The sequence below is a fragment of the Umbelopsis ramanniana genome, assembly GCF_025399195.1.
Source record: "Umbelopsis ramanniana AG unplaced genomic scaffold K450scaffold_66, whole genome shotgun sequence".
In the NCBI taxonomy this organism is placed as follows: domain Eukaryota; kingdom Fungi; phylum Mucoromycota; class Umbelopsidomycetes; order Umbelopsidales; family Umbelopsidaceae; genus Umbelopsis; species Umbelopsis ramanniana.
This window is the reverse complement of record NW_026252152.1, coordinates 88,079-98,852: the sequence shown is the minus strand read 5'-3', so window position 1 is coordinate 98,852 and position 10,774 is coordinate 88,079. Positions and strand designations below refer to the sequence as shown.

General features: G+C 42.5%; 7 protein-coding genes across 7 annotated transcripts; 4 read left to right on the top strand and 3 right to left on the bottom strand.

Annotated features, from left to right (window-relative positions):
* Nucleotides 1-206: 206 nt before the first annotated feature.
* On the top strand, nt 207-2,137 carry K450DRAFT_257422 (uncharacterized protein). Its single transcript, XM_051591664.1, has 9 exons — nt 207-306; nt 369-404; nt 482-547; nt 608-880; nt 940-1,058; nt 1,138-1,376; nt 1,443-1,638; nt 1,703-1,852; nt 1,929-2,137. The coding sequence occupies exons 3-9, from the start codon at nt 505-507 to the stop codon at nt 2,121-2,123; spliced, it is 1,215 nt and encodes a 404-aa protein (XP_051441370.1). The 5' UTR covers nt 207-306; nt 369-404; nt 482-504; the 3' UTR covers nt 2,124-2,137.
* A 136-nt stretch (nt 2,138-2,273) lies between these two features.
* Nucleotides 2,274-3,654, top strand: K450DRAFT_257418 (uncharacterized protein). The gene is made up of 4 exons (XM_051591663.1): nt 2,274-2,323; nt 2,393-2,503; nt 2,578-2,673; nt 2,747-3,654. The coding sequence occupies exons 1-4, from the start codon at nt 2,305-2,307 to the stop codon at nt 3,493-3,495; spliced, it is 975 nt and encodes a 324-aa protein (XP_051441369.1). The 5' UTR covers nt 2,274-2,304; the 3' UTR covers nt 3,496-3,654.
* K450DRAFT_257414 (uncharacterized protein) lies at nt 3,644-6,614 on the top strand. The gene is made up of 9 exons (XM_051591662.1): nt 3,644-4,230; nt 4,294-4,303; nt 4,385-4,454; nt 4,536-4,878; nt 4,946-5,071; nt 5,135-5,226; nt 5,296-5,563; nt 5,661-6,213; nt 6,279-6,614. The coding sequence occupies exons 1-9, from the start codon at nt 3,808-3,810 to the stop codon at nt 6,530-6,532; spliced, it is 2,139 nt and encodes a 712-aa protein (XP_051441368.1). The 5' UTR covers nt 3,644-3,807; the 3' UTR covers nt 6,533-6,614.
* A 124-nt stretch (nt 6,615-6,738) lies between these two features.
* K450DRAFT_179391 (uncharacterized protein) lies at nt 6,739-7,152 on the bottom strand (the record flags this gene model as incomplete). Its single annotated transcript, XM_051584312.1, has 1 exon — nt 6,739-7,152. One exon carries the CDS (start codon nt 7,150-7,152, stop codon nt 6,739-6,741), a length of 414 nt encoding a protein of 137 aa, XP_051441367.1.
* A 136-nt stretch (nt 7,153-7,288) lies between these two features.
* Nucleotides 7,289-8,290, top strand: K450DRAFT_257411 (uncharacterized protein). The gene is made up of 3 exons (XM_051591661.1): nt 7,289-7,666; nt 7,739-7,951; nt 8,024-8,290. Exons 1-3 carry the CDS (start codon nt 7,307-7,309, stop codon nt 8,117-8,119), a joined length of 669 nt encoding a protein of 222 aa, XP_051441366.1. The 5' UTR covers nt 7,289-7,306; the 3' UTR covers nt 8,120-8,290.
* Nucleotides 8,291-8,320: 30 nt separating this feature from the next.
* K450DRAFT_257407 (uncharacterized protein) lies at nt 8,321-9,817 on the bottom strand. Its single transcript, XM_051591660.1, has 5 exons — nt 9,476-9,817; nt 9,281-9,402; nt 8,917-9,214; nt 8,703-8,856; nt 8,321-8,637 (listed from the first exon to the last, which is right to left on the bottom strand). The coding sequence occupies exons 1-5, from the start codon at nt 9,742-9,744 to the stop codon at nt 8,461-8,463; spliced, it is 1,020 nt and encodes a 339-aa protein (XP_051441365.1). The 5' UTR covers nt 9,745-9,817; the 3' UTR covers nt 8,321-8,460.
* A 152-nt stretch (nt 9,818-9,969) lies between these two features.
* K450DRAFT_257405 (uncharacterized protein) lies at nt 9,970-10,715 on the bottom strand. Its single transcript, XM_051591659.1, has one exon. It carries the CDS (start codon nt 10,283-10,285, stop codon nt 10,091-10,093), a length of 195 nt encoding a protein of 64 aa, XP_051441364.1. The 5' UTR covers nt 10,286-10,715; the 3' UTR covers nt 9,970-10,090.
* Between the last annotated feature and the right edge of the window lie 59 nt (nt 10,716-10,774).

Here is a 10,774-nt window from a genome sequence, read left to right as displayed (position 1 = left end):
AATCGCTCACTCTCATCCAGATCTTGTCACTATCCCTCCCTTCTATCAGCGACTGTACAAAAATTTATACAATGGCAATGCTGTTGATATGAGCTCGCTGCATAAGGTCATTTTTGCTTCTGGAATATCGAACACGCAAGGACAACAGGTATTGAGCTATGCGGATGAAGTCATACCACCAGCGCACGGACCCAAAGATTTAACCTCCGATTTAGATTCTAAACCTGATTGGCAAAGCCCAACTACTCTCGGAACGCGAGTTCTACGGATTCCTTGTATGCGTGGCTCTTGCTCAAAGGAATGAAGGTATACATGTTGGTAGGAACTGAAAGAAGAAAAGAGGGGAATGCTAAAGCTTGTTTGAACAGATATAACGATTATCAATATAAACGCCTGCAGGTTTGGTATGTGCTTTGTAGTTTGGAAAAAGGGGTTGAGATATGACTTGTAGCTCATCATCCTTGTCTCATCTCGCATATAGATCCTCCAGTACCTCGACTTGATATGAATCAGGAAGACAGTGAGGAGGAGGACGGCGTCATACAAAGTAAGTGATGATGAGAATGTCTGGTGATGGAGAAGGCACTCACCTTGCATGGTTTTTTAGACCAGCACAATACCAACACGCAACCATCAACGGGTTCAAATGAATCCTTTGAGACCTTCGTCAATATCGATAAGCCTGATACAGTGACGGTCCAAATTGCGCCGGAAAAAGAGGGATATATATTCAAGCATGTCAAATATATCGTACAAAACAATGACATCAAGTCTAGAGTACTGAGGAGATACAACGACTTTTCGTGGTTAGTCGAAACAATAATAAGACGGTATCCAAGCCGCATGATTCCAAATTTGCCACCGAAAAATCTTGGAGGAAGTAAGTAAACGAAAAATCAGTAGAGTATATTGAATTGCATGTCCTAATCATTTTACCAGGAACCGACGCATTTTTGGAAAAGAGAAGAAAAGCGCTTTCCCGCTTCTTAAACGCTCTACTACGACATCCCATTCTGAGGAACGACGAAATTGTGCATGTCTTTTTCACGGAGCCATCGGTAATATGAAAGAAAATCATTGTTCTATTGAGGTACCAACACTGTGTACTTACTCCAACCTACTTGCATGTTGATACAGGAACTGGGGGCTTGGAAAAAGCAAAATGCTCCATCGCTAGAGGACGAATTTTTCCGTCTTCAAATTGGAGAGGAATCCGCCAACGCAACACAGGACTGGGAGGAACGATTTGAGAAGGCTACTCAAAGAAATGAAGTGGCCGTCAAGACCTATACCGAAATGTGTATTGCCATGGAGCGCATGGCCAAGAGACAGTCGAACCAAGCAAAGGATTACATGCGTTATGGAACTTGTTTAAGGTTCAGTAACATGAAAAAATGAACCTTTTAGCCAGTATTGCATACTGACTTTGAATCATTGCGTAGCTCACTGAGTGAGCTTGAGAACTTTTGCTATTCAGAGGCTTGTCAGCGTCGATGTCGACAAGTGCGTCTTGATTCGGAATTGGTAGCCAAACACCTTCAAAAGGCACGAGTACAGCTACAGAATTCGTCAGACGTCATATATTCTACCACATTGGAACAACTGAAACGGCAGAGAGACTTATGTTTGTCATTTAAGGTAAACCTCACTGTCCATATTTGCAGGTGGCACCAGCATAATCTAACAGTCGGCCATTCGCCAGGACCTTTGTAACAGGAAGAATCGCTACTGGGGTAATATATTGGAGGTATTGGAGAAGCGAGTCAACAACAATAGGATAAAGGCAAACCAAAACAGAGGTATACCTGGTATGGAAAACGAAGTGCAAAAGCTGGATGTTCTACTTCGTCAGGTGAGAATTGCGTTCGATTGCGCTTCGGAAAACATAGAAAAGTAAGGCTGCCTACTAACGTTATTGAATTTTCAAGGACAACGAGGCTATTGTCAAAGAGAAGAAGCGTCGACAATATATAGCGAAATCTATCAAAGAAGAAATTCGGTATCTTCAGGATCAAGAATCGTATGCTCTTATTTTACATCGTAATTTTACCCAGATACAAGCACAGTCTGAAAAGAATATGTATGAAATATGGAACGAGCTACAGAATAAACTGGAAGGATGAAGAATGGGAGGATTTATGGAGTGCCTCACTAAATAAATAGTTTTGATCGAGTATAACGAAGTGAGTGAGAGCTGCCACTGAAGGGGTTCGGACTGCCAAAATTATCAACAACTTTTTCGGCCCAAAAAAAAAAAAAAGTTGAGATTGCAAGCTTGATTGATTCACTGGGCCTAAACATTCAATGGACAAAGAAGGTCAAGGTAATGTCGATTTACAAGCTGCATCACCATAGTCTTGCCAAATTGATTCAAACAATTGCGATCCTCCAGAGACGCTCAAGCTTTTGGAAAACGACCTCCAGAATGCTGTGCAACAACTTGCCGTAGACAAAGCAGTATGGGACCCAAACTTTGACTCTATCAAGTTCAAGGCCATCATGGGTATGGCTGGCAATACTATATACTCCAAGGATTGATTGAATCGTCGAGAATACTAATACTAAACATTCTATTAGCTGGACTAGGTAAAATCCTTTCATCCGATGCCACGAAATTGACATTGGCCTGCAAGCCTCCTTGCAAGACGAGCGATATGAAGCCGATGGTGAAAGGTAATGAATCTCATAAAATTAAGACCGAGAAGGAAAAAGTTTTATAGAGTATTCATCGGATTATCCATCAAAGGTATGCAAGAAACCGTCAAGCGGATCAGCGGATTTGTCGACACCATTCCACCCACATCTGGAAGGACCTACTTGGAGCACATTCAGAAACTTGCTCGTTCAGCATTCACAGCCTCCATCAGTTTATGTAAAAGTTTAGCCGAAGCCGAAGATGCCAGCAAGATTGATCAAATATTGAAGACTACTGGATCGGTCTGGGATGTTTGCAAATCATTCGAATCCCAAGTTGCTAGCAACAACCGTGAGGCTGTGGAGAAGCAATGGAAAGGCGTCTCCGAAATGGTTGCTGATGCACAAGAAGAACTACAAGATTTTATTGCCGAGCAAAATGCAGATGATAATGAAGAAGAGGAAGAAGACGATGGATGGGGAGATATCATGGAAAATGGTACTAAAATGACACCGGAGCAATTGGAAGCATGCAAGAAGACGTTCAATATGATCAAAATGACGAGCATGGTCTTGAAGAAAGTACAATTGCGATTTATTGCTACAGCATCCAATGACGCTGAAACCAACATTTGGCTGGACGATTTGTCCCGTGCTGGGTCTACTGTCAGCGATCAAATTGACATCGTTGCGTCATCGTTCTATGAAGAAGACGCCAATCTCAAGGATTATATAGCTTCTTTTGTTGCGTCCGCACTCTCTTTGATCACCATTGTGGAAACCCGAGTAAAGGAGGACGAACACGTCAGGTGGTTTCAGGTGAGCAAGGCACAGGCTATTGGGACAGGGGGGGGGGGATGATAGATCATACTAATCGATTATTTTTTTCTTCTAATCCTTCGAATCAGATGTGCCGAAAACAATACCAATCGCTTGAAAGTAGCATAAATTTAGAATAAAGATCTTGTACATTTTAATCACTGGTAGGCATGGCTGGACTGTGTGGGTGCGGACAAGGTGGCGGCTGACTGATTTGCTAGCTGTTGTGACTTTGAGTCAAAAGTCAGAGCTGCGTTCCCGATCGCTGCCTTCTCCCCTCCCTCCATTTTCATAAAACCTCGCTCTTTTCCTTTGACCTTTTCCGCAGCTTTCGACAACTTGAATAGTACTGCAATGGAGAACGTCATAGAACTCATTAACAAGGTCCAAGATGTGTTTTCCACCATTGGCGGGAACGACAGCCTAGACTTGCCGCAAATCATATCCGTCGGCTCTCAATCATCTGGCAAATCGTCTGTAATTGAAAACATTGTGCAGCGCGATTTCTTGCCAAGAGGAAGTGGTGTTGTCACCCGAAGACCTCTTGTGTTGCAGTTAGTTACCTTGAACGGCCCTGAAGTTCAGGAATATGCAGAGTTTCTGCACATTCCTAACAAGAAGTTTTACGACTTTTCTGAAGTTCGGAAAGAGATTGAGGATGATACAGCTCGTATTGCTGGTACGAACAAGGGTATCTCTCGTCAACCTATCCATCTCAAGATATATTCTCCCAAGGTTCTCAATCTGACTATGGTTGATTTGCCTGGATTAACAAAGGTAATACACCAGATCATATGTCTCCTAATTAAGAAAAAGAGATGACTTACCATTTGGTTACAGATCCCAATAGGTAACTGGATCCACCTTTTCTGACCAGTGGTCGGTTTCATCATGTCTAACCATGTGTGCCTCTTTTTTCCGTTATGACTAGGTGACCAACCCACTGACATAGAGAAGCAGACTAGAAATTTGATTGTCGATTACATATCTAAACCCAACAGGTAAACCATCTTGCCATGTCAGTTTTTTTTTTTTTGGCAAGGTCAACGTAAAAATCTGACCACACAAACAAATCATAACAGTATCATCCTGGCTGTTACTCCTGCTAATGCAGACTTGGTGAACTCCGACAGTCTGAAGTTGGCCCGTCAAGTCGATCCGGAAGGAAAGCGAACCATTGGCGTATTGACCAAGTTGGATTTGATGGACGCTGGAACAAACGCTCTGGATACTTTGACTGGAAGAGCGTATCCGTTGAAACTTGGTTTTATTGGTTTGGTTAACCGTAGTCAGCAGGATATCCTAACCAACAAGCCTATGACGGATGCTATCCAGTCCGAGAGGGATTTCTTCCTCAACCACCCATCCTACCGATCAATAGCTCATAGATGCGGTACTGCGTATCTTTCTAAGCAATTGAACACCGTAAGAAAAAAAGAATAGTTGAAGTCAGGTGCAAGGCAGCATATCTAATGTTCTTGTACCTTTTCAGATATTAATGAACCATATCCGCGAAAAACTCCCTGATATTCGATCGAAACTTAGCAGTATGATTGGGCAAACACAGCACGAGTTGGCTCAGTATGGTGATATGGGATTGACGGGCAAGATGCATAGGGTAAGGGATCAGTGGTCAATAGTCGTGGTAGTGATCAGCCGCTTACTTTTGCTTTGAGAATAGGGTTCGTTGATTTTACAACTGCTGACCAAGTTTGCCAATGACTTTGTTGCTTCCATTGATGGTACCCTGTCGGATATTTCCACTAAGGAGCTGTAAGTGATGCGTCTACAAAGGCTTTCACAACCACTGCAACTGGTTCTAAACATTGATTCATCCATTAGGTGTGGTGGTGCTCGAATCTATTTTATTTTCAATAACGTGTTTGGCCAAGCTCTAGAGTCCATCGCTCCGTGTGCTAATTTGTCAGACCACGACATACGAACCGCCATTCGCAATTCCACTGGTCCTAGACCATCCTTGTTTGTTCCTGAAATTGCATTTGATCTGCTCGTCAAGCCTCAAATCTCATTGTTAGAAACGCCTAGTCTCAGATGTGTTGAGCTGGTTTATGAGGAACTGATGCGAATATGCCATAACTGTGGCAGTAAGGTAAGACTCATATTTGTGTTTTAGTACTGTTGAATATGTCAGGTATGAACTTTACTCATCTCAACTCTTTATTTTTTTCCAATTCCAATCCAACCAGGAAATTCAACGGTTTCCTCGACTCTATGCTCGCCTCGTTGAGGTGGTCTCGGATCTTCTTCAGGAGCGACTTGGACCAACGTCATCTTATGTGGAAAGCTTGATCGCCATTGAGAGAGCTTACATCAATACCAACCATGCGGATTTCCTTGGGGCTGCAGGAGCCATGGCACAATTGGAAAGTCAAACCAAGAAGCATAGGGCACTGGAACGAAAGAGAGCTGCCAAAGTAGCTCAGATGAACGGACGCGTCGAACATGTCGACGCAATTCAAATGCCACAGCAGCAGCAACATCAAACTAGTGCTCTTGGTGGATCTCCCAAGAACGATTCTTTCTTGAATTACTTCTTTGGCGGTGCCAATAAGAACGACCGCCCAGCTCTTGGAGCCATGGATGGCCCACATAACTCTGTATCTGTTTCTCCACCTTCCATTAGTAAGGTTGTGGAAGCCGAGATGGAGAGACAGCTAGGCGAGAAACTATCCATCAAAGATCAACAACAACCACCGTCTCAAAGTCTGGACAGGGACGAGCTTGAAGTTCGATTGATTCGTGAGTCTTTTTTTCTCTGCGGACACTTATCCCAGTCAAGAGTGCTAAATCTTCTATTTCATTAGGTTCTTTGATTACATCGTATTTTGAAATTACTCGCCAAACCATTCACGATCTTGTTCCCAAAGCAATCATGCATCTACTTGTCAATAACTCACGTGAATCTGTGCAAAACCGACTGGTCGCTGCATTGTACAAGGAAGATCTGTTTGGAGAACTTTTACACGAAGATGAAAACCTTGCCCAAGAACGTGACAAGTGCAACGCTATGTTAGATTTGTACAAAAAAGCGTTCACTATAATCAATGATGCTATGTAAAACAATGTAACCGTCGACCTCCATTTTAACAAAAAGTAGACTGAATACCATATAAAGAAAAGAAATGCAAACATAGATATTTTTAATGGATGGTGTACATGGTTCTATGATAATGGAAGCTACCCTAGCTGTTTCTATGATACCAATTAACGCCGTACCAGCAGCGAAAGCGATTTGATTGTGCTCCATTTATGAGAGGGAGACACTTACTGGAGAACCGATTCACCCTGGCGAACAGCCATGTTGGGTTCCTCGCCGAGAATTTTGAATGCCTTTTCGACGTGGTCGCTCTTGACAAGAACATAGTCAGTGTCATAAGTGCTAACGGCGAAAACGGAGATTTTGTTGTCTTTGAGAGGAGTGACGATGCGGACCAAAATGCCGACAAGTTCGAATTCCATTTGCGCATCAACCTTGAAGCATCTCCACTGATCATCTTTCTTTGTAGCGCCTTCAAGAGGTACTTGTGAAGGGAGAATGATGGACAATTCATCGGTGGTCTTTGAGACGGTGAACCAATCTTGTTCCAGTACAGAGGCTGGTACTTTGGTGCTCTTAGGGAACTGATACAAGGTGAATTCATCCTTGAGAAGGATCAAATTGATGGTATTTTGGGACATTTTGTAGTGCAAAGGGAAGAGGAAAGAGAAGGTAATAGAAAGCGTGAAGAAGAAACTCTATACTTTTGGTCCGCAGTCACTAACGTGGAATTTTTGAGTTTCATTTCACTGCTTTTGTTAAATGCCTTGCCTGTCAGTCCGTCCTTGTGCCAGCATGCTGCCCCATCCTTATTATCCCCCGGATTTACAAATTGACAACTATGTGCCAAATTCACTACCGACCATGGTGCTACTGGCTTGGGTTATAGCCACTGTCGTGACATGGTTAACCACAATGTATATAATCTCAGGCACTGCAGTGCATATGAAGCCAGGGAAAGATCGTCTTATTTTCTGCTGGTTCAGTATATGTGCCCTTACACACTGCTTTTTCGAAGTGTACTGGGTGTGTTTTAGCAAGACGGTGGCTTCTAGGAAAGACTTTTTAGCGGAATTGTGGCGAGAATATGCCCACTCGGACTCGCGATACATGGTCTCTGACCCACTGGTGTTGACCTTGGAAATCATGACAGTGGTAAGCTAGAGCGAGCGAGCAACCCGACGAAACCTTGTCCCCAAATCTTATTATTCAACTTCATTGCATTAGACCATCATTGGACCATTATGCGTTCTGGCTATGATTGCTCTGTACAGAAACTCGCCTTCTCGACATCTCTACCAACTGATCATCTCTGTTTTCCACATCTTTTCCTGTTCATTGTACTACATCTTGGACTCATTCAAAGGGTTCAGCAGCTGTGACCCTAATCCTATTTACTTTTGGGTGTATTTTGTTGGATTTAATAGCCCTTGGATAATAGTAGGTGTTATCCAACGTGGTTTATATATTTTTTTCATGCATTTGATACTCATCAAAGTCTCCGATCACTAGGTTCCTGCTCTTCTCATTTATGACAGTTGCGTCAGTATTTATAAAGCTACATCACGCTATCGAGTCCGATGGGAGCGTCCAATCAAAGACAAATAGAATACACGTTACGATTCAATCGTGCCTACACACTACACTAATATTCCATGCTAATCACTAATCGACACACATCTCCTTTAATTAAATCATGTATTTACAATTGGTATAGAACGTTATGAGAATGTAAACAAGTGGACACAGTGGCGTGTACTGACTAACTTCTTCACGTTATTCTTCTGTTGAGTAGCGTATCGCAATAGAATAGTGGTTGTAGGTTGTTACAATCTCTAATGACAGCATGAATGAAAGCGTGAGCTACACGCATATCCAATTACTGTATCTCTATCATCATTTTTTGAACAGATATATTGCCCGGTCATAACCTACAAAATGGTAATGATTCAACTGCAATTAGAATACGCATTCAACCAAAAAAGTAACAGAAACCAAGCCATACCGTTTTGTTCATTTTCTGAATCGCCAGCGATCTCATAACTTGCGAAGTGGACATCATTGAGCAAGAAATCTTTGAATTGATCAGGTAGAAATTTGATGCTGTCATACATGGCTTTGATATGCTATGAAAAGGTTAAAAATTAAGTCGATGATAAAGAAGTGATGCAGTCAAAGATAATGCACAAACCTCAGAATCCCGACGTCGTCTGGCGTAAGATTCGTATGCCTGTGGTTCCACTACAAAGATGCCTCCAGGTTTGAGTGATTGATAAGCTTTGTGAAAGAATTCCTTCATTCCTTCGTCACCGTTGTGTAGATGTATCCATTTTGTAATGCTTAAGCTATAATTTTGAATTAGCATGGTTTTTTTGAACAACTGTAGTCAAATATCAACTGCTTACGCAAGGATAGTGTCGTATGTCTCCTTTTCAGTCGGTGTCTTCAACCAGTCATCCGCTTTAAATTCAACATTGTATGGAAATCCTTTAGGAGAGCTTCTAGCGGGAAGTGTGGGCAGGAAGCCAAACATGGTGGACATTGAATGAGGGAAATAGTGATATTTGAAGCCGATGTCGAGGTCGACTTCGTCACTGTCCGGGTTACGCAACGAGTAAGCCAATTTCAGATGTGTTCTTGCCGAATGAATCAAATTGGGATCTATGTCTATTCCAACGACATGAGCAGGTTTATACTTCATTGCTGCGAAGACACAGGTCAGTCACGGGGAGGATTCGCTGTGTTATTCTTCTAGCAACATTGATTTACCTAATACGATGGTTAAATTGCCAGAGTTACATCCAATGTCGAGTACTGTTTTGTCAGTGATAAGGGATGAATCCAACACGTTCATCCGTGGGTCATCCTTCTGGCCTTTATCCCGACGGGAACTGATATTCATATTAAGCCAGGTATTGTCAGCTTTGAATGTATGTGCGTGTTCGCAATAGCAGTCCTAATTACCTGTAGTAAGCCTTGTAGTTTCCGTATACGTTTGGATGGAATTTTTCGCGTTGTTGGTGTTTTGACGACTGAGAAGCTGAGCCGGCCGCCGTACTAGGTCGCTTGCCCAAGACAGATTGTGGCTCTTTACTACGATCGCTAGAAAGTTGTATCCGCTGGTGCCGAGGCGCTGAGTCCGCTGCATTCGAGTCACCTTGGTATTTCAGATAGGGATTAGCGACACCAGATTCTTGCTTCTCTGGAGAAGTTGATTCGGCTGGGGCACTCATGAATCACAAACGCGTCGAGGTAGGCAACTAGGGGACTTATTGAAGTCGAACAGAAACTGAGTTTTAGAATTTGGGCAAATGGCTCATTTGCGAGGGTGACTTGCAGGTGGCTGAAGAAAAAATTACTGAATGACTTCGGTTCACTAAGGTGTTGCCTGACTACCTTCACTGTACAAGTATCATACAGAACATCAATAGAACATGATGAATTCTTGTACTTGTCAAGCTGATCGTCTGCATACTCCGTAACTACCCTTTTTCGATTTGTATAACTGTAAATATACGGCGTCTATATCAGAAATGTCTCACTCATGGCCATAGATATACTACTTTCAGTGAGGTGGCTCTAGCAGCAATCGCACGCAAACAACTGTAGTAAGGCATATTGTTTCGCAAACTCTCTCATATCATCCGCATATGGCAAACTTAGATACTGTGCCGTAGATTCGACTTGTGGCTTGTCGAGCCTCAGTAACCCAAATAGCGGCAGTGTTAACGAGAATGAAAAAACATGAAAAAGAAAACAAAATAGTTGAGCCATCTAGTACGTAGCAAGTGGTGGTAGCCTGTAGCGTAAACTTTTACATTCAGCTGCGAGCCTTCACCACCGAGAATCTTGCAGGCTTCCTTGCAAGTGATACACACTTCAGCCAAGATCTAGTTGTCAATCTATCACAATCACAGTAACCAAACCAACATTCATGCGATCATTGATTTGCAAGCGAGATCGTTTATGAGAGCAGTCAGCTCGACATTCTCTATTGGATACTAGCTATCGATGCTCTATTTTGTTTATATTCAATTTTTGTAATAAAAGAGTTGGGTTTGTTCAGAGACTGTAGTCACGTTTGGTCATCACCATTTCATTGTACGAATACTTCAGGCGACGGTTTTATAGTGACTTTGTCTTGATCCATTGTCTGGATGCCCATTCTGATGAAGAACCAAAGGACATAATTCACGGATCTTTTATCGTTTGTGAGACGTAAAGATTTCATGTTGGAAAAATTTTAGAGATTTATATACGTTT

Coding starts and splice junctions, on each gene's coding strand:
- K450DRAFT_257405 (XM_051591659.1), bottom strand. CDS start 10,285: ATGGCTCAACTATTTTGTTTTCTTTTTCATGTTTTTTCATTCTCGTTA.
- K450DRAFT_257422 (XM_051591664.1), top strand. CDS start 505: ATGAATCAGGAAGACAGTGAGGAGGAGGACGGCGTCATACAAA. Junction 1,639..1,702: donor ACTTATGTTTGTCATTTAAG/GTAAACCTCACT, acceptor GCCATTCGCCAG/GACCTTTGTAACAGGAAGAA. Junction 1,853..1,928: donor TGGATGTTCTACTTCGTCAG/GTGAGAATTGCG, acceptor TGAATTTTCAAG/GACAACGAGGCTATTGTCAA.
- K450DRAFT_257407 (XM_051591660.1), bottom strand. CDS start 9,744: ATGAGTGCCCCAGCCGAATCAACTTCTCCAGAGAAGCAAGAATCTGGT. Junction 9,403..9,475: donor AACTACAAGGCTTACTACAG/GTAATTAGGACT, acceptor TATGAATATCAG/TTCCCGTCGGGATAAAGGCC. Junction 9,215..9,280: donor CAATTTAACCATCGTATTAG/GTAAATCAATGT, acceptor GTGTCTTCGCAG/CAATGAAGTATAAACCTGCT.
- K450DRAFT_257411 (XM_051591661.1), top strand. CDS start 7,307: ATGCTGCCCCATCCTTATTATCCCCCGGATTTACAAATTGACAACTAT. Junction 7,667..7,738: donor CCTTGGAAATCATGACAGTG/GTAAGCTAGAGC, acceptor TCATTGCATTAG/ACCATCATTGGACCATTATG. Junction 7,952..8,023: donor TTAATAGCCCTTGGATAATA/GTAGGTGTTATC, acceptor TCCGATCACTAG/GTTCCTGCTCTTCTCATTTA.
- K450DRAFT_257414 (XM_051591662.1), top strand. CDS start 3,808: ATGGAGAACGTCATAGAACTCATTAACAAGGTCCAAGATGTGTTTTCC. Junction 4,455..4,535: donor TACATATCTAAACCCAACAG/GTAAACCATCTT, acceptor AAATCATAACAG/TATCATCCTGGCTGTTACTC. Junction 4,879..4,945: donor TTTCTAAGCAATTGAACACC/GTAAGAAAAAAA, acceptor GTACCTTTTCAG/ATATTAATGAACCATATCCG.
- K450DRAFT_257418 (XM_051591663.1), top strand. Junction 2,504..2,577: donor CAAGTTCAAGGCCATCATGG/GTATGGCTGGCA, acceptor ACATTCTATTAG/CTGGACTAGGTAAAATCCTT. Junction 2,674..2,746: donor TATGAAGCCGATGGTGAAAG/GTAATGAATCTC, acceptor TATCCATCAAAG/GTATGCAAGAAACCGTCAAG.